Genomic DNA, 19,345 nt, shown 5'->3' with positions numbered 1-19,345 from the left:
TGGGATTGATGATGAACAGATACGATTTCCTTGGAAAAGTACTGTTGGTGATTTTCAAAGTGAAGGTGGAGCATCTCACCAGCCTGCTTTCTCAAACTGAAAAACTTGGGAACTGACTTGGGATGGAGAAGGGTATGAGAACTTTTGGAAGAAATATACAGAGAAACTTGGGATGGAGGAATTAAGAAGGACAATATACACAGCAGGGAGGTGGGAAAAATCAAGAGAGTGATTATAGTTCAAATATACATGGATTTATTTGAGGCAGAAGATACAGAAAGACAGATGGAAAACTATGTCCAAAAGATCACATTAGTAGAGAAATTAAGGGAAACCCCTGGATGGGGTTTTGGAGGGCATGAGTAATGTTAAAACCAAATGAATGGGCACACCGGGGTTTTAAAATGTGCCATGGGCAACCAGTATGGTACAGCAAATGCAGATGGGTGGGACACTTGTCTGCACACTGTCCCCTCACAATGTGCTACTGCTGTGAAAGGATGGGGCATAGAGCAGCAGAGGGCCAGGAGTTCCTAAAATGCACTATTTGTAAGGGAGAAGGACACTTTGCAAGTACAGTCAGACCCCTAAGGAACAGCAGAATCTGGAGGAAGAGAGCAGAAGAGACGAGGGAATGGACACTGAGGTGGAAATGATGGAAGAAACCCTGGAGGAAGGTAAACAGAGAATAAGGGGGTGAAATTTCTGTGACAGGCAGTGCATGAGGAAACAGGAGATGGAGTGGAAGGGAAGGAGGGAACAGCAAACTGCTCAGACATGGATGTGGGGTGGGGAAGAAAGACAACACCCTACAGACCACAGAAGTAGAGATGGGGTTAAGAGGAAGACCCAGGAAGAAGAAACCTGGTAATAAGGGAGGAGAATCAGAGGAAGAGCTGGAGTTTCCTGCTACTAATACCTCTGGGCTCCAGCCTGGAGTGGAGACCAGGAGGCAAGAAATGGCTGGGAGGTCCCTGTCACCACTACTATTTGTGTAAGGCATGGAACTGTTAGCACAAAAAATAAGAAAAAACAAGGTCATAAGCAGAGTAAAAATATCAGAAGGAAAGGTAAAATGTGTATTATACCTGCATGAGATAAATGTAGTAGAGACTCTTAATGGAAAGGGTGCTAAAGCATACATCAGAGTTTAGAGAAGCAACAGGGGCTAAACTAAATATATTTAAAAGCTCCATAATGGGAGTAGAGATCTGAAGGGACAGCACAGGAAAAGGTGATGGCAAGGCTACAGCTAATACTTAGGTTACGGTCCAGAAGGACGCTGCCCTTTGCTGGAAAAGTGGCAGCATTCAAAGCTGTGCCACTGTTGATTATTCTACACACAGGAATTGTACTCCCACCGACACAGTACCAGACAGCAAAAGTACAGAGAGAAATATGTGTGTTCTTCTGGAATGCCAAAAGAGTAAGGTTGGCTAGATCTGAACTGTACAAAGCAAGAGAGATGGGGGAATAGGAGCCCCCAGACTTGCAAATTGTTCATCTGCAAAATATGTACGTGCAATATGCAAGGCAGCAATGGAGGGAAGTAGGGAAAGCAAAGCATGTCGCCTGATTTCCCACAGCTGTCATTTTGAGGAAATGGGGAGTATATCAGGCCTCTTTGAAGAGTTCATGGCTGTGGCAACCACCAATTCGCTACATCAGGATGGAAGGATTTGTGCAGTAGTATACAATAGGGAAGGTAGGGCTGGAGGTCCTGAAGGATCATAAGAAATTGATGAAAGCAGGGAGACAGGATGGCACCAGTTGGAACCTTCTTTCCTTGTCCTTATGTGAAGTTATGGGGAGAGGTGGCAGGTAAGCAACAAAAAGGCAAACATGTTGACTTACTTTGTACAACCATCCGTGCTATCTTACCGGTGAGAGAAGTGCAACACAGATGGGACCTGATGAACTAATCAAGGTGCCCAAGGGAGAGGTGCAGGGAAGAAGAAACAGTTGCATATGTGTTTTGGGAATATACATATGCAAAGCAGGTATAGGAAAGGGTCTGCTGCTTTCTGAGTATCACCAAAATAAACCTGTTATTAGTGGGAGATGGTACCCTACAGACTCATGGCAAAAGGGACTGGAGAAAACTTTAATAAGGATTTTATTAGCATGTGCTTAAACTAGTTTACGGAAAGTAAGACACCTCTGGATCTTTAAGGGATTGGCTTTCAATGACAGAGTACCAGAAGCTGGAACTGCAAGAACTGAAATACTGCATTTATTGGGACAAGGAAGAGATTGGAGAGGAAGAGGTGGAGAAGTGGAGGAAAAAAAAGACTAGAGATGCTTGTTTCACTAAACCAACAGAGAGGACTGATGGGAGGGCGGAGAGTTTCAGGTGGTTACTGAGGTAACAATTTTTTCATTAGGTAGGTTCTGTAGGAAGATTTCTGTAATGGCTTGGTTTCTGTGGGAAGTTGATCTGTGTTGTTTAAGGGTTTAATATATGTAGCTGTATGTTTTTGATATGTAGTTCTTTCCGTGCAATAAAGTATTGGTAAAACAAGGATAAGTGTGATAGGTCTACCCTTTGTAGTATAGGGTGATAGGTCTGTTTTAAATAAATTTGTAAACAAAAAAAAAATATCACCCTGTTTGCCAAATATGGGCCATGTGTTTTAGTCATGCTGAGTGTTGGCTGCATTTAATCAACTTTCATAACTGGTTTCAGCTATTGAGCGCATACATCATAGACAGTGTATTTAATAAGATTTCCATGTATGTGAATGTTAAGACAAGGGGCTTTTTTTTCCAGTGCTAATTTTGAGGGGAAAAAAAAAAACTTTACCTTGTACACTGTAAATACAGTACATAATTTTTCCTGAGTTTCTAATGCTAAACCTAACGAAGGCTGAGTTTTCTTTTGAAAGAGTAATGCGAGTCTGAAAAGTGACTCAGTAAAGATTACATTGGAGCATGCATTATGTGAATTTTTTTCAGTAAAGATGATATCAAACATATCTAGTTTATAGGTAAGAGGGTTTTTTGCCCCTACTGCCAGCCTTGCAAACTCAGCATGGGATCTCCACGTCATGTATTCCACTATAATTTGCAGTATTCATGGGGGTTTCTTGGGTATGTTTTCCTGATATGGCATGCATGGTCTCAACAAGCTGTGTTCAGCCTTATCTTCCTTATGTGTATATGAACTGGGGTATTTTTTATATACATATAAAATTAACTAATTTTGACTAAATGGGAAGGTGGGGCCTCCTGCTATAATATTATATGGGATTGTATTATAAAATATATATTATATATATACACTGAGTAGAAATTGCATTCTTGGATTTGAGGTGGGGCAAGAACAGGTTATTGTTCTGATTATTTCCTTTTGTTTATTTGTTCTTATATTTCTGGATCTCAGTATATGGTGACTGATCTCTTATGTTTGCTTTTATTTTAATAATAAATACATTTTTTCTTTTATAACTTATTTATTGTTATGGTAGGTGTGATTTCAGAGCCTCTGACCATACAGTCAGGCCTCATCTGCAGAAGATGGATTCATCTTTTTTGAGTGCATGGCCTGACATGGGCGTGACTTTTACCTGGCAAAATCCCCTCTGTTAAGAGCTGGTAAAACCTGGGTGAAGCATGTAAAGCTGAGGCATCCTAGCTCAGGGAGGTAACTTCTGGATCATCTAAGTCCATTCTTAGCAGTCAAGTAGCAGACAGCAGAGAGGGGCTTGATGCAGAAAGGCACCCTGAACATGTGAGAACACCCTGGGAGTATCTCTCAAAATGCACCCTTGCCTTCACTCAGGACTAGGATGTGTCATAAACATAACACACCACTGCATTATTTCGTTCTCATGTATGGCTATTTTGAGCAAGAAACACACAAACAATTTACCTCTCAGCAAATCCATCTTTGTTAAAAAAATCACACTGCAGCAGCTCAGCACAGGATGGTCGTTTGTCTGGATCAATCTGCAAACATTTCTAAAAGACCATTTTAATAAGTTAATATACAATAAAAGCTAAAAGGAAAGATCTTTGAATGTCTAAACAAAGTTATTAAAAAGAGCGATTAAGGGGGGAAAAAAATAAGGGAAAACAAAAGGCCAAAAATTAAAGGAGGACCCACTTCTAGAACATGCTTTTAGAGGGAGGAAGAACCAGTAGCATACCTACAGGCTGGGGAACTCCCTTCTCGTCAGTGCAGAGGCAGAAAAGGATCTTGCAGATATCACTGATGCCAAGATGAACATAGACCGGCAGTATGGGGATGCAGTCAAGAAGGCCAACTGCACCTTGTCACGCATCCACAGATGCATCTCAAGCAGGTCCAAGGAGGTGATCCTCCCCCTCTATGCAGCACTGGTCAGGCCGCAGCTGGAGTACTGCATCTAGTTCTGGGCATACTTCAAGAGGGATGTGGACAACATGGGGAGGGTCCAGAGGAGGGCCACTCACATGATCAGGGGGCAGCAGGGCAGGCCCTATGAGGAGAGGCTATGGGACCCGAACCTGTTCAGCCTCCACAAGAGAAGGCTGGGGGGGACGGGAAATCTAGTGGCCTGTTACAAGCTAGTCAGAGGGGACCACCAGGCACTGGGGGAGTCCCTGTTCCCCCGAGCACTGCCAGGAGTGACTGGAAATAATGGTCACAAGCTCGCAGAGGGTAGATTCAGATTAGACATCAGGGGGCACTACTTCACTGTTAGGGTGGCTAGGAACTGAAACCAACTTCCAAGAGAAGTGGTGCTGGCTCATACCTTGGGGGTCTTTAAGAGGAGGCTAGACAATCACCTTGCTGGGGTCGTTTCAGGTCCCTTCCGACCCTAACTATGAAACTATGGTTCAGGGATATGACCCAAAAAGGAGACTGGAAGCAATTAACAATTTTTCCCAGACACTTCACCCTTTGTCCATGAGAATGTACTGACAGACATCAATTACCTTTATCCCAAATTGTAACACTAGCTTTCATTTGAGCTTTTTGGTGAAATCTTTACATTATATACAATGCTAAACATTTTAGAACAAGTTTCAAAACCAAATGTGCTGCACTATTTGACCAACAAAAGATTATGCTCTACAGGAAAAGAATCAGCAATGTTCACTGTATAGTTCCCCAAAACTAGAAGTCTAAATAGGCACAAACAAAAAGGAAGATTTTTCTAGGTGTTCTTGTAAGAGAAACAAACCGTTTAAAGATGAAAATGAGGGGTTGTCTCTCATCTACTCTCACCCACCTCCAATGGACAGGCCTAGTTGCTTCTTGCTTCTTTTTTCTATAGGGACTCTTGGAGTTAGAGAGGTACATATATGGCCTGCTGAGTATGCATCCTGAACATAGCTAGGTCTAGGGAGAAAAACCTGCACTGTCACACAACACCTAAAGGCGAAAGGCATTATCGTGTAATAGAGAATGTGTGTATTCTGAGGTGTTGGTTGTAGCTGTGTTGGTCTAAGGACATAGGCAAACAAGGTTCTTTGGGTATATCTGATATCTTTTATTAGACCAACTAAAATAGCTGGAAAATCCTTCTTTGCAAGCTTTTGGGTACAAACATTCCAGGCAGAGGAATGCTCCGCCTGCCTGAAGAGTATTTGTACCTAAAAGCTTGCAAAGAAGGGTTTTTCCAACTATTTTAATTGATCTAATAAAAGATATCAGATTTCCCCAAAGATCATTGTCTGCATATATGTATTCTATGTACTTTTAGACACAATGTTGCATCTGGAATCCATGGGTCAGTATGTGATACACACCCTGCTCTGAAGGCCTTGTGAAAACTTCTGCTTCATGTATTGATACCCACTTTTTGCTCAGGAGCTACCCAGTTTGATTCCCAGTGTCAGTTTTGATGGCAGCTGTCAAAAGGCCTTCACATGGTGAGAAAGCAGCTGCTTGTTACTTTGACTTGGTGCTTACAAAAAAGCCAGTGACAGCTTCCTTCCTTCTACTACTGAGCCCTGTCTCTCAAACTCTGAATCACATACCTCTGAGTGCAAAGACAGGTAAAAAAGAGGAAAACTAAAAGGCAAACAATGCATTTTCAAAATAATCAGTTACCTTTGCTAAATCTAAAATGGCAGTGGAGAGCTTGGGATAACGTCTTGCGAGAGGTTCAACCTCCTTGACTTCAGGCAGCCTCACTCCAGCAAACAGTGGATTTTTATAGAACAGCTCTTGATGCCTTAGGGTTAAATTACCTAGAATCATGAGATATATTGAGGCTGAGACAAGAAACACACACCCAGAAAGCTCAGAACTAACCTGCATTTAATGTCAGCTGTCAAAGTACCAGAACCTGTGAATGGTGCCATTGTTTTGTACTTGCCAAGCTCAGCAGAGTGATTAAGTCAGATATTCTGTATTTGAAGTCTACTAGGTAGTCAAGGTGAACTGAGAAGTCTGCTCTGGGAGGGAAACCCTTAACCAAAGAGCTTTGGCACAGAAGAGGTAATCCTCCTTTTGGCCCAGAGTAACCTAAGGGTCCAAGACTCTTAACCAGACCCTTTGAGGATACAACTTTATAAATACATTGATACAATTTATGTCTACAAGTAACCTGTTTCTGAAGACTGCAAAGGAACTAGGGATCTGAAAATACATCTGTTGCAACACTCCAGTAAGACTTAACTGAGCCCCCAGCTCCTTTCAGCTCTAGCAACTGCATTTAATCCCAGGAGTTCAGCTCTGGACTTATAAAGGACAGCCAGTAGTGCAGAGATGATGATTCTCACTCAGTGGAGAGAACAGACAGTGTTGTCCCAGCACTGCTAGAAGCCCTTTCACAGGGGCTGCAGCCATGTCACACTCGACCCTGACTGTTCAGTGCATGCAATATGCAAGGTCCCTGCATGAGGTAGCCTCTCCTTTTCCTTTCTGTGCTACACCTTATCTTGGCAGAATGAGCCTTCTTGCTGCAGCCAAAATGGGTGTGCTGGGTGGGAATCAATGCTTCACTCAGACTGAAGCCATGGGAAGTTCCTGCTGTTTGCCTATGCTCTTCCAAGCACCAGGCTTTACTTGCTGTCCAAAACTACCATTTAAACCTGTCAGCTAAATACAGCAAAATGGCATGCACCCTTACCCAGGCACTTCATAATATGATACAGCTGGTCGATATCCGAGTCACCAGGGAACAGAGGCTCTCCTGTAAGCATTTCTGTTACCAGACAGCCAATGGCCCACACATCAACAGCCCTGAAAGAAAAATGCTGTGAGTGGAACTGTCAAATCCAGTACAATCATCTTGGTGTACCTTTGTCATTCTGCTTGAACTAAAGGCCAGTGCAGGATGCCAGCAGAAAGCATCAGTGAACAAGACAAGGCAGTGGTTTTGCAGATGGTCATTTTCAGGTCTGATATCAAATATTTTTAAGCAAGCACTGAAAAGTGACCATTTACTTGATCTTAACCTTAGGTTCATGAAAGATGCCAATTACGTTAATGTAAGATAACATAAGTCTATTTCTACCCTTATCAGGCAAAAGAAAGGGCAGGATGGTTGGTGCCTTAGAGATTATCTTGTTCAGAAATACATAAGTTTTTGTAGGCAACAGACTATTTCATCAGATGCTAATGAACAGGCTATGGAAGCCCTACTTAGGGTAGCTGTTTATCCTGGTAGGCATGTTGAAACTGTCATTCTAATTATGGTGAAAAGGCTTCACTGTGGATGTGATATATCTGACTAACAATGCTAAAAGAGTGCTCAAAGAGTAATCTAAGTGGGAAAACATATCAACCGTGCTTCCTCAGGAGTCTGTCCCACTGATGTCTGCCCCTTATGATATGCAGGATGGGATGGAGTGCACAGTGCAAATTTGCAAATAACATAATATAAAGGTAGGATTAGGATTCAGAATGACCTTGATGAACTAGAAAAACAATCCAGTGTGGGTGTAGCCCTGGCTTAGTTCTCCACTGGCAGAAAGCTGTACCTGCACTGCAGGCAGGGGGTGGGAGAGAAATGGTGGCAATACAGGCTCAGCTTCCAGCTATCCAGTCCCAATGCAGTTCCTCATTGCCCAGCACCAGAAGAGGCATAGGCAGCAATAAAGCCTTCCTGCTCTGTGAGCCAGATCCAGTGGCTGCAGAGTCTGGATCTAGGCCATATGTTGGTGGTCTAAGAAATATGATTTACAAGAAGAGTTTGGAAGAACTGGGATTATGTAGTCTGAAGAACAGAAGATGGAAGGGGGATATGATAACGGCTTTCAAATACCTGGAGAGTGGTTACAAAGAGGACAGTAATATACTCTCACCAGAAACAGAACAAGTTAGTTTCAAACTGCAACAAGGGAAATTTAGGTTGGATATTGGAAACCACTGTCTCACTGGGTGATTAAGCATTGGAATAGATTACCTAGAGAGATTATGGAATCATTTTCCTTGGAAGTTTTCAACAGCAAGTTAGACAAACACTTGAATGAGATTGTTTGGACAAGGAACGATCCTGCCTTGAGCAGGGGATTGGACTGGCTGAATCTCAAGAGGTCATCTCTCTATTTCTCTATGATTCTATTATTTGTCTGACAGGTTGTCACAGGAGCACTGAGGTGCCCTGTTCCTAAGCAGTGGAGCTGCCAATCTCCAGGGGCAGCTCAGGTGCCGGTTGCTGCGGCAACCGGGCGGGCCATGTGACCGGAAGGGGGCAGGGCCGGGCCTTTATGAGCAGCCCAGGCCGGAGCCCAGGGAGCAGTTCCCTTCTGGCGGCCGCAGAAGCAGGAGCTCTGTGGGAGAGCTGAGCAGGCTGAGGGGATGGTTGCAGCCTGACTGGCTCCATAGGGAGAGGGAGAGAGAACGAACCCTAGAAGGGGCCATGACTAAGAGCCAAGTGAGTGCGGACTTTGGGTTACAAGCCAGGAAGCTTCTTGTGTTTGGGTTATAGCCGTTTGGCTCCTGATTTAGTTATGGTTAAAACCGGAGGACCCGGTGAGGCTGTAGGGGCCTGAGGAGGCCTCACAGGATCTCCCCAGCTGCGTGGGGGTTCCCGGTGCCCAGCAAGGGCACAGAGAGCGGTGTCAAGGCGGCACAGCGTTAAGTGCCACAGTGGGCACGGCGGGCAAGCGCCGGAGAGGCGCTTGGCGTGTGGGGGTTGAGGCCCCAGCCCGAGGGGGCGAGGAAGCGCGGCACAGGCCCCAGCCCGAGGGGGCGAGGAAGCCCAGAGAGGGGCAAGAGGTCCTAGGCGGGGCACGTACAGTATAAAGCCACCCCAAGGGGGGCGGCATGTATTATTGTCAGACACCCCAAGACGGGTGCGGTCTAAAGGGTATTCCAGAGGGCTTCCGCAGCAAAAAGAAGCCCAAGGAACCAGAGGGGCCAGGTAAGGCTCCGGCCGCCTGAGCCTAACTGGACTCATGTGATCGACGAGACCCAGTTGGCCTAGAGGGGCCAGGTAAGGCTTAGGTCGCCTGAGCCTAATTTGACGATCATAATTGACAGGACTCAGAAGGGGCCAGGTAAGGCTCAGGCCACCTGAGCCCAATGGATACAAATAACTAATTCAGATTGTGGGCCAAGCCCAGGGGCGCCAGAGAAGGGCGCTGGTTGCGGGCCAAGCCCAGGGGCACCAGGTAGGGCGCAGAAGGTTAAGGACCAGATAACGTCCAGGAAGAGCTGCGAGGCTTGGGGCGTGCTGAAGGGGAGGTAGGAGGCACGCATTGCCCATAAGGCAGGGGTGCATGGAGGCACCCCACTTGGAACCTGGAATAGTATTAACGCGGTGTCCAGGGCGATTAAGAGGCAGCCTCCCATATTGAACCTTATAAACATCAAAGATATGGCGGGCGAGTAGAGGGTGCTGGATTGCCTGACTGACATGGCAGGGGGTGCTAGTGAGCTCACGGCTGCTCCTAGGCCCCACCCGTGACACAAGTACAGGGAAACATCTACAAACTCTTCTCTGCACTTTCTTACTTGCCATACTTGAGATCTCCAACTAACAGTTCTGGAGCTCTGTACCACCGCGTAGCCACATAGTCTGTGTAAGCTTCTCCAGGAGCTGCCAGTGTGCGAGCAAAGCCAAAATCACAGAGTTTTACAACTCCTGACTGGGAAACCAATATATTTTCTGGTTTAATGTCTCTGTGTATGATCTGAAAAGAAAGCAAAAAACAGGAGGACAAATGTTATATTTCTGCATCATATGGTGATTTATGTTCTACTGACTGACTCACTGAAAAAAATCCAGCTCTTTGGCATGTATGGGAGGATAGAGATTTGCACATTCTGTGTCCCCAGAAGCACTGCACAAAGCATGAACGTGTGTGAATTCTAAATTGTATATTTTCATTAGAAAAGTATATGTGCACCCAACTGTAGATTTTAAACAAGCACTTACCCACCACAAAAATTTCATTACCACAAGTTACCTCTCTGTTTTTGAACATCTGACCCTTTCCACACATTTAGGGGAAAGAAGTTGAAAGTAGAGGGCTGAGACATTTATATAGTGGAAATGGTAACAGCTGTTTACTAAATCTCATTAAGTTTCAATATGAAGGCAATATTGATTCAGGCATGCCTACTAATTTGTGTGGGATCCACCTGCTCTGAGTCTTCACACTTAATTAATGCTCCTTACCTTGTTAGTCAGAGCTGATCTTCACATCTTCTTAAGGCTTGTTACACCGGTAACTCAGAGCCTTTCTCTCTAAAAGCTGCCTTAGAAATGAGAGGACCTAGTCAATTTCAAGACTTCTACTAATAAAGCACCACCCATGGTTGAAACAGGCTAGATTAACCAGCCACCCCTCATGGAGGGGGGGGAATTTTTAATTGCCACATGAGCTGCTCTATGCTGCTAAGACCATGCTGTTATGTTTGTGCCCTAATTACATTTCTTTCTAGCTAAGGCTCTACTTAAAATACGCATCTTAGCAGCTAAAATCCAACTACTCATGTTATATTTAGAGAGAGAATGTGAGCACAAAATGGAGGAGTAAGCAGAAGAGCGAGAGAACCTCTGGCATACTTACATTGTGACTGTGACAAAATCCTATTCCTTTTATAATCTGAAATAAGTATTTCCGAACTCTGCTGTAATCAAGCCCATTGGGAAACAGCTCAAGGTCATCCAGGATTGTGTGATCCACAAATTCAAATACCAAATACCACCGCTTTTTCTTTTTACACACTTCCAGCAGGTTCACCAGGTTCTCATGCCTTAGTTGCTGTTATCAAACAACAAAAACATTCTGTGAGGCTACTTCAACATTTAACAGTATAATAGAGACACAGAGCCTGAAAACTAAACTGCAAAGTAGGTGGTCTCCCAGGCATTCTTTGGTTAACATGGCCCTCCCACACTCACGTTTAAAATTGGATCGTTGGGTTTCCCAAATAAAACAATCTTATTTCCGTTAAGTCAAAACAGAGCAAGAGCACAGAATACATTTTACTGCAGTCAGGGAAGACTAAACAAAAAAACCCCTGTGAATATATATCCTTATTTAGCTTAAAGTGGTCATCTCTGTATTGTTTTCCCAAACTCCATCTCCCCTCTTTGCCAAAGAGTTCACAGAAAAGGGACTGAAATCTCTACAGGTCATGTGCCATGCTTAAGAATACTCAAAGGCACTGACATTAACATAACCCCTAGTGCTGCAGAGACTTAGGCTGTGGACAAACATAACATTTGAACATTTTCAAATGCCTTTGAAATACTTAAAAGGGACAGCTGTACTGATGTACCTGCCATCTGAAGGATTCCAAAAACATCCAAAATGCTCTTAAAATGACTTATGCTCTTTTGAAGTGCCTCACTTCCTGTTATACCTGCACAGGAACAAGGGATCCCTCCAGAATCACAGTTAGAGATGCACCCAGGAAAAAAAAGAAAAGAAAAGAAAAATTCGGGGAAAATAGCCCGTGGGGAAAAAAATGTTTTCTTGTTTTTACCCCCAAAATTGGAAAAATCGAAAACTTTTGGAAAAAGTAAAAAAAAAAACCCTCTTATGAAATATTTTCTTTTGAATGATGAATAAAATGTTTAAGACTAGGTGTTCATATATTGCTGCCCTTTAATCCCCAAAAATGTTTAAAATAACTATGTAATAGGAAGACTTATGTAAAACGATCTACAGTATCAGATCATTACAATTCCTGTACACCGAGGACAAGCAGTACAGTACAACTCTCAAATGCAAGAGCAAGATGCATTTCTGCCCCCAGGGGGCACTGCCATTTTCACAAGAGAAAGGAGGATTCAGTGCCTTCTTTGCTGGTGGACTTCCTCTATTGTTGACTTTTGATCTAGGGGTTGATGAATCTGCTCCTGTCCTCCTGACTAGGCCTCAAAAGACTGGGAGTGGACACTGGCAGCAGCATCCATTCATTGCATACTGGCAGGAAGCTTTTACATTACTAAGACCATCATACCATTTGCCCAGCAGACATTCTTTGGGCAAGCCTCTTTTAGAGTCAGAATATGAACACGTAACGCAATCTGTGCAAGGAAAAAATCAACGAAGCACTGTGTTTTTCAGTACTTATGGATGGGCAAATGTGTGGGGAGAAGGAATCATAAACTTTGTGATAACACCACTTCAACCAGTTTTTTACAGAACCATTGAAACAAGAGAGAACAGGCATACTGCAGAGTATATCAGTAGTAAAATATGTAAAGTCCTACAGAAGATTGCGAGTAGTAAAGTATTTGCTTTGCTGACTGACAATGCAAGCAACATGAAAGCAGCATGGGAGATCATAATGGATGCACATCCTATTGCAGTAATATGTGGATATGTATCCCATGGGCTAAACTTGCTTCTTAATGACATCATGAAGTTGGACACTTTGCAAAAGATCTACAGAAGAGCAAAAGAAGTTATAAAACATGTAAAAGCTACTCATATTGTAGCTGCAGTCTTTGACAAGCAGCAAGAAAAAAATGCAAAGAATCAAATAGTGATACTCAAACTGTAGTAAAACTAGATGGGCTGGAGTGGTGATCTCATTTGAGAATTTACTAAAAAACAAAGAAACTCTTCAAGAAACAGTAATAACTGAGGATCTGAAAGTACCCAAAAGTGTAAGGAAACTGTACTTGATGAGGATGTCTTCTGGGTTCAGCTGCAGAACTCCCAGAAGATTCTAAACCCAATTTCTTCAGCAATCACTGCATCTGAATCAGACTATGCACTTCTGTTAGACATTCCTTACCAAATGGCCCAGATAAAACCAACTGTTTTTGAGAATTTAAGTGCATCTCTGCTTACAAGTACAGAAGAAAGAAAAGTGAAAGACTTTATTAAACAGATGAGAAGAATTTTGTTGCCAATCAATACATGCTGCTGCAAATCTCTTGGATCCAACATTCAAAAGCAGAAATGTTAGTGATGCTAACTGCTACTGCATTTGACTGGATTACAAAACAAGCAACACACTTAGGACTTGATGTTGGAAAGGTACTTTCAAATGTTGCAGAATACAGAACACCTTCAGATATTTGGTCCAGGAATGCAATCTGGGACTCTGCCAAGCATATCCCTCCTGCAACATGGTGACATGGCCTTTGAACAATACAGCCTCTGACTCTGTGCTTCTCACCTGCTTCAAATTCCTTTGCCTTCTATAGCATGCAAAAGAAACTGGTCTAGGTTTGGAAATACTCACACCAAATCAAGAAATAAACTAACATGTGAAAGAGTAGAGAAGCTTGTCTCAATCCTGGCATACCTTCAGTTTTCAGAAGTCCGTGAAAAAGATAAAAATGAAGGATCAGAAACTGTTGATAGTGATAGCTCAGAAAATAAGACTAATTAGCAGGGATCCTGGTTTTCTCCGATAAAAAAACTGCACATTCTCTGATAAAAAATTTCAAATTCTCTGATAACCCCCCAAAACCTGTGATTAAAATAAAAGGCCCAACATAGCCCCCCCCACTGGGGCCCCTCCTTTCCCCCAAAGCCCCCCCCAACCTTGCTAGGGCCCCTCACTCCCCTCCAAAGCCCCCCCCGCCCTGCTGGTGCCCCTTACTTCCCCCCAACCCTGTTGGTGCCCTTCACACTCCCCACAACAGCTCCCCTGCCTTGCTTGTACCTCTTGCCCCCCACCCACAGCCCAAACCCCCCACACCAGCTCCATTTGTAACAAAAATTAAAAAATTTTAAAAGTAAATTCAATTAGTAAATTTGTAATTTATCTGAATAAACTATACTTTTAAATTTAATAAATATACCAAACATGATAATTTTATGAACAAGCCAAGTTATATATAATACATTTTATGTTCTTACAGTAGCAAAGTGAATTTAGATCTCTAAAGGTGCTAAGAAAATACATATTGCATATATTTCAATTTTTCCCCAAAACTTCTGTTTGTCTCTGAAAAAAACAGGAAAAATGTTTTTTTTTCCCCATGGCTTCAAAGTTTCTGGAAATTTTACATCTCTATCCACAGTGCTCTGCTCTCCCTTCCCTTCCCCCATAGGGCACATAGGGAGAGAGAGAGGTGTGCTGGGTCCCAGTACACTGGCCGGTGCCGCTACCCTGCATCCCAGAGTACCAAAAACAGCAGTGCCTGGAGTCCTGGGGCTCCCAGCACCTAGGGTGATGCCAGTACCCCAGCCTCTGATGGAATCATTGAAAAGTAGGGCTGAAAGGAATCTTTATAAGTCATCTTGTTCAACCTCATCCTTCATCACAGGCTGGTTCACCCCTATCGAAGCCATCCTGTTGAAAGCTGTTGTCTAACTTATTAGTAAAACTAAACAGTCAACTCTGACACACAGTCACAAAGCCAGACAAGTACATAAGAACATAAGTGCCATACTGAAACAATGGTCTATGATCCACCAAGCCCAGTATTCTGTCTCTGTGGCAGAAAGGGATTCTGTGGAAAGACAGCACTGAACCAGATATCTCTAGCGATCTATCCCTTATTCAATATCCTCACTGGCATCCACCATTTTTGGGTTAGAGATCCCAGAGGAAACATTTCCAACCATTCTGTTCAATAACCATTAATAGGTCTATCATTCATAAATTTATCCAGTCCCTTTTTGAACCTGGCTATGTTACCTGCCTCCTGTGGCAATGAGTTCCACAAATTAACTATGCATTGCATAAAAAAAAGGTCTCATTAGGTTTAAGCCTGTTACCTACTAATTTCAACGGGTGCCTCCTCATTCTAGCTTTTTGGGACTTGGTGAACAACAGTTCTCTGTTGACTTGGTCCACACCTTTCATAATTTTACAGACCATTATAATATCTCTCACCCCCTACCCTACAACAGCCCTTTCTTTTCCAAACTGAAGACTGGTAGTTATTTTAGTCTCACCTGGTATGGCAACTGCTCCAGATCCCTGATCACTTTGGTTGCCCTTTTCTGTACCTTTTCTAATTTGACTACATCCTTTTTCAGATGTGGGGACCCCACAACATTCAAGATGAGGGTGCACCATAGATTTGTATAGTAGCATGATGATGCTCTCCGTTTTGTTTTCAATTCCCTTGTTAACGATGCCCAACATTTTACTGGATTTTTGGTCACTGCTGGACACTGAACTGATATTTTTGACAACTGTCTACAGTGACTCCAAGGTTTCTTTCCTGAGTTGTAACAGTTAAGTCAGAACCCAACATTCTGTACCATGTGATTGAGGTTATTTTCCCCCAGGTATATCATCCTATATTTGTCACAGTCATAGAGAAGCAGGGCTGGAAGGGACCTCCAGAGGTCATCTAGTCCAACCCCTGCCTAAGGCAGGATCAACCCTATCCAAACCATCCTGTACAAACCATAATTTCAACTCTACATAACCCTGCCATCAACCCTGACACAACACAGACCTAGCACCCAAACCTGCCTGAGGTAAAGCAGAGGAACAATGACAGCTAATGTCCTGCTTCTGTAAAATTTTAACAATATATGCTCAAGAGATCCCAGGTAGACAGCCAGGCCCCCTGCTGCAGAGGAAGGCACTCCTGAGTCCTTATCAATTTATCTAACCAAGGGGGGAAAATTCCTTCCTGACCCAATATGGCCACTGGTCTGATCCTGAGCAGAGGGGCAAGACCCTCTGGCTAGGAATGTCCATCTTGGGTCCCAGCAGAAGCACTGACATACCCCACTCAAAAGCCCCAGCCTTGGCTGTGGCCAATACCCAATGCCTTTGGGAAGGGTTAAACAACACCTTGACATATATAGAACCATAGAATAGAAGGACTGGAAGGGACCTGTAAGATTGAGTCTGGTCCCCTGCCATGGGCTCAAACTAGCTCAACAAGGTCCCTGTCCAGCCTTTTCTCGAACACACCTCCAGGAATGGTGACTGTGCCACCTCTGCTGGGAGTGTTCCAGATTCTAGATACCCTTACAGAAAAAAAGTTTTTCCTTATGTCCAGCCTAAATTTTTCCCCAACTAGCTTTTGTCCATCTGACAAAAGCTCCCTAGGGGTGCCTTTCTGAAATTTCTCCCCATGATCTTGGTGTTCACCCCTGATATATCTGTAGGCAGCTATTAGGTCACCTCTCAGTCTTTCCTTACGCAGGCTGAACAAACCCAGTTCCCAGTATCTCTCTTCACAGGGCTTATCCCCAGGCCTTTGATCATGCGGGTGACCCCTTTCTGTACCTTTTTGAGCTTATCCACATCCTTCTTGAAGTGTGGTGCCCAGAACTAGACACAGTACTCCAGCTGTGGTCTTAACAACACCGAGTAGAGGGAGAGGAGCACCTCTGTATCTATTGGCAATACACTGGTTGACATATGCCAGAGTTCTGTTTGCCCTGTTGGTGACTTCATTGCACTGTTAGCTCATCCTCATCCTCTGGTCAATTGTCAGCCCCAGGTCCCTTTCAGATGTGGTATCAGCCAATAGACCACCACCTATTGTGTAGGTATGGTGAAGGTTCTTCCTATAGCAGAAAGGCGGGGGGGAGAGGGAAGAGGAGGAGGGCAACCAGCAAAGCCCAGAAGCATGGGAAATACTCTAGACTATTCTCAGCGGTGGCAAAAGAAAGAACAAAGAGCAATGATCTCAAGTTGCAGCGAGGGAAGTTTAGGATGGACATTAGGAAAAATTCTCTCATGGGGAGGGTAGTAAAGCACTGGAACACGTTACCCAGAGAACGTAAGGAATCTCCATCCTTGGAGGTTTTTAAGACCTGGGGAGAGAAAGCCTTGGCTAGGATGATTTAGTTGTGGATGCTCCTGCTTTTAGCACTGGGTTGAACTAGATGGCCTCCTGAGGTTCCTTCCAACCCTAATTTTCTATCATTCTATGAAAGATGCTAGAAAGAATTAAGAAGGGCCATGGACCCCAGCACAGGGGAAAGCAAAAAACCTCTACAGTCCATACCAATCTGACCCATAGAGTAAAATTCTTTCTTGACCACAAATATGGTGAACTGATCTGACTCTGGGCAGAGGTGCAAAACCTTCTAGCTCTGTGTTTAACTCCCAGCAGAACCATTTGCCCAACTTAGTCAAAATCCCTAGTCTTGGCTGCTGCCAACCCCCAGAACTTCTGAGGAAGGCGAGTCCCACCTCCCTCTCCCCTCAATATGTAGGAGCAAGAGGGGGAAGGCAGAGGCAGGATTTGCTTTCCAGCCCCATGTGGCTGAAAGCAGCAAAGCCCAGAAACATAGGAAACATTGCATTGTAGAAACAAATCATTGTAGAACTGCTAGATCATCCCTGACAAATGCTTATCCACCATCTTCTTGAATGATTCCAGTGATGGAGATCCCACAGCTTTCCTGGGCAGTCTATTCCACAGTCTCATTGTTCTAATTGTTAAGAAGTTTTTCCTAATATCCAATCTAAGCTTGCTTTGTTGCAATGGCAAGCCATTAGTTCAAAAAGATGTTTTCTTTATGGCACCCCTTCAAGTATCTGAAATTTGCTATTATGCTCCCTCTTAAGTGCTGAACATATCTATTTACATCAATCTCTCTTCAGATGCCTTGGTTTCCAAGCCCTTTATCTTTTTTGCTGGCCTCTGGACCCTTTCTAACATCCCCATGTCCTTTTTCATGGATCAAAGCAAGGATTGTGGCTCTTCAGCCACAAAACCCTTTGTACCTCTCTGCTCTGGTGAGATGGAGAAATGAGACATTTCGGGGAACTGGGAGACTAGAAAGCCCCAGCACCAAGGGTGGTATGATCTGCTGTGTTTTATACCTAACATGCCCAATGAAGCATACCAACATTATATTTGCTTTTGGGTGACTGCACCGCATCACTGGCTTGTTCCAAGTCTGGGATCCATGCAACCGTCCCCACTCACAACCCTGCCAGACCTCTCAGCAGTGCTACTGCCAAGCTAATTATCTTCCCTTCTGTAACTGCATTTGATTATTCCTGCTTAGAAATAAGCAGTGAATTTGGTTATTTCTGCTCACTTTTGTCTGCGTTGGACTTTATGCTGGTCTTTGGCCTAGCTCTCCAACCTATTAAGATTTTCTGGAAGAGAAGTAGGTTTCCAAAGTGCTTGCAGTCATCCTTGGGTTCATGTGACCTGCACATGTGATCAGGAAGCTCTCCATTCCAGTATCCTGGTCATTTTAAATGCCTAAGAGCATTGGACAGATGCCTGTGGAAGCCCCACTTGAAGCCTCCTGCCATTCTGACATGGATCCTTTCATCACTTCAGCACACAGGCTGAGCATGCAATGAGTCTTAAAATACAATCTGCATGCTGAATTGTGGACTTCACAGAGACCTAAGAACTGCTGTCAGTCTACTAGAGTTCAGGGCTAGGGAAGTATGCCCAAAGGCTTCTGCCTTGAAATCAATCCAGCAAGCTAAGCCCTCCTGAGCCCCCACTGTGATTTAATTTTCTTCTTCCACATTAGAAATGGCCAAATATCCATTACACCTGAAGAAGCCACCTCACAGATTCTTCTGTTGTGAAGTCAGCCCAGGCTATTACCTCACAAGGGCCTGTCATTCGGCATTACTCCAGCTAACGTGAGGTCCATCAGTCCAGACACTTGCAACTTCACTTGAGTCAAACCAGACAGAATCTCTTGTGTACTATCATCACAAAGCCCTTTTCCTGAGGTATTACCATACCTGGACAAAGCAGCTCCCTCAGACAGGCCAAGAGATACTTGGCCAACTTCTAAGCTAATGCATAATTAGGGACCTTGTCATGGCACAATGTGGCATCTAAGAAAATACAGGGATAAACACAACAAAGAGCTGTGCATTTCCGAAGGGGAGTGGCAAGCTTCCTTTTCCTCCTTGTTACGGAGGGAAGAACTTCTGTGGCTCCAATCTGGTCCAACCTTTAAGTGTCAGGGTAAGGCAGCAACACTATCCTATCCAAACCAATAAAAGAAAACAGGTGAAATGCAAAGAGCCAGTGACAACTGGTAATGCCAGTTCAATTCTTTATTTAACATAAAGCACCAA

The 19,345-nt window shown here is 43.8% G+C and overlaps 1 protein-coding gene across 1 annotated transcript in view; it reads right to left on the bottom strand.

The window, feature by feature from the left end:
* Positions 1-19,345, bottom strand: part of CDKL2 (cyclin dependent kinase like 2) — a 53,077-nt gene that overhangs the window by 15,550 nt on the left and 18,182 nt on the right. Inside the window, exons 3-7 of the mRNA XM_090031925.1 lie at positions 10,957-11,151; positions 9,896-10,074; positions 7,065-7,177; positions 6,041-6,180; positions 3,872-3,960 (exon numbers count right to left, since the gene is read on the bottom strand). Coding sequence (XP_089888051.1) covers positions 3,872-3,960; positions 6,041-6,180; positions 7,065-7,177; positions 9,896-10,074; positions 10,957-11,151 — 716 coding nt within the window. The remainder of the gene's footprint in view (positions 1-3,871; positions 3,961-6,040; positions 6,181-7,064; positions 7,178-9,895; positions 10,075-10,956; positions 11,152-19,345) is intronic.

The sequence above is a fragment of the Crocodylus siamensis genome, chromosome 2 (assembly GCF_052110815.1).
Source record: "Crocodylus siamensis isolate JL-2025a chromosome 2, ASM5211081v1, whole genome shotgun sequence".
NCBI classification, from domain to species: domain Eukaryota; kingdom Metazoa; phylum Chordata; order Crocodylia; family Crocodylidae; genus Crocodylus; species Crocodylus siamensis.
Note: the sequence above shows the minus strand (reverse complement) of the source record. Positions and strands in the feature narration are given on the sequence as shown.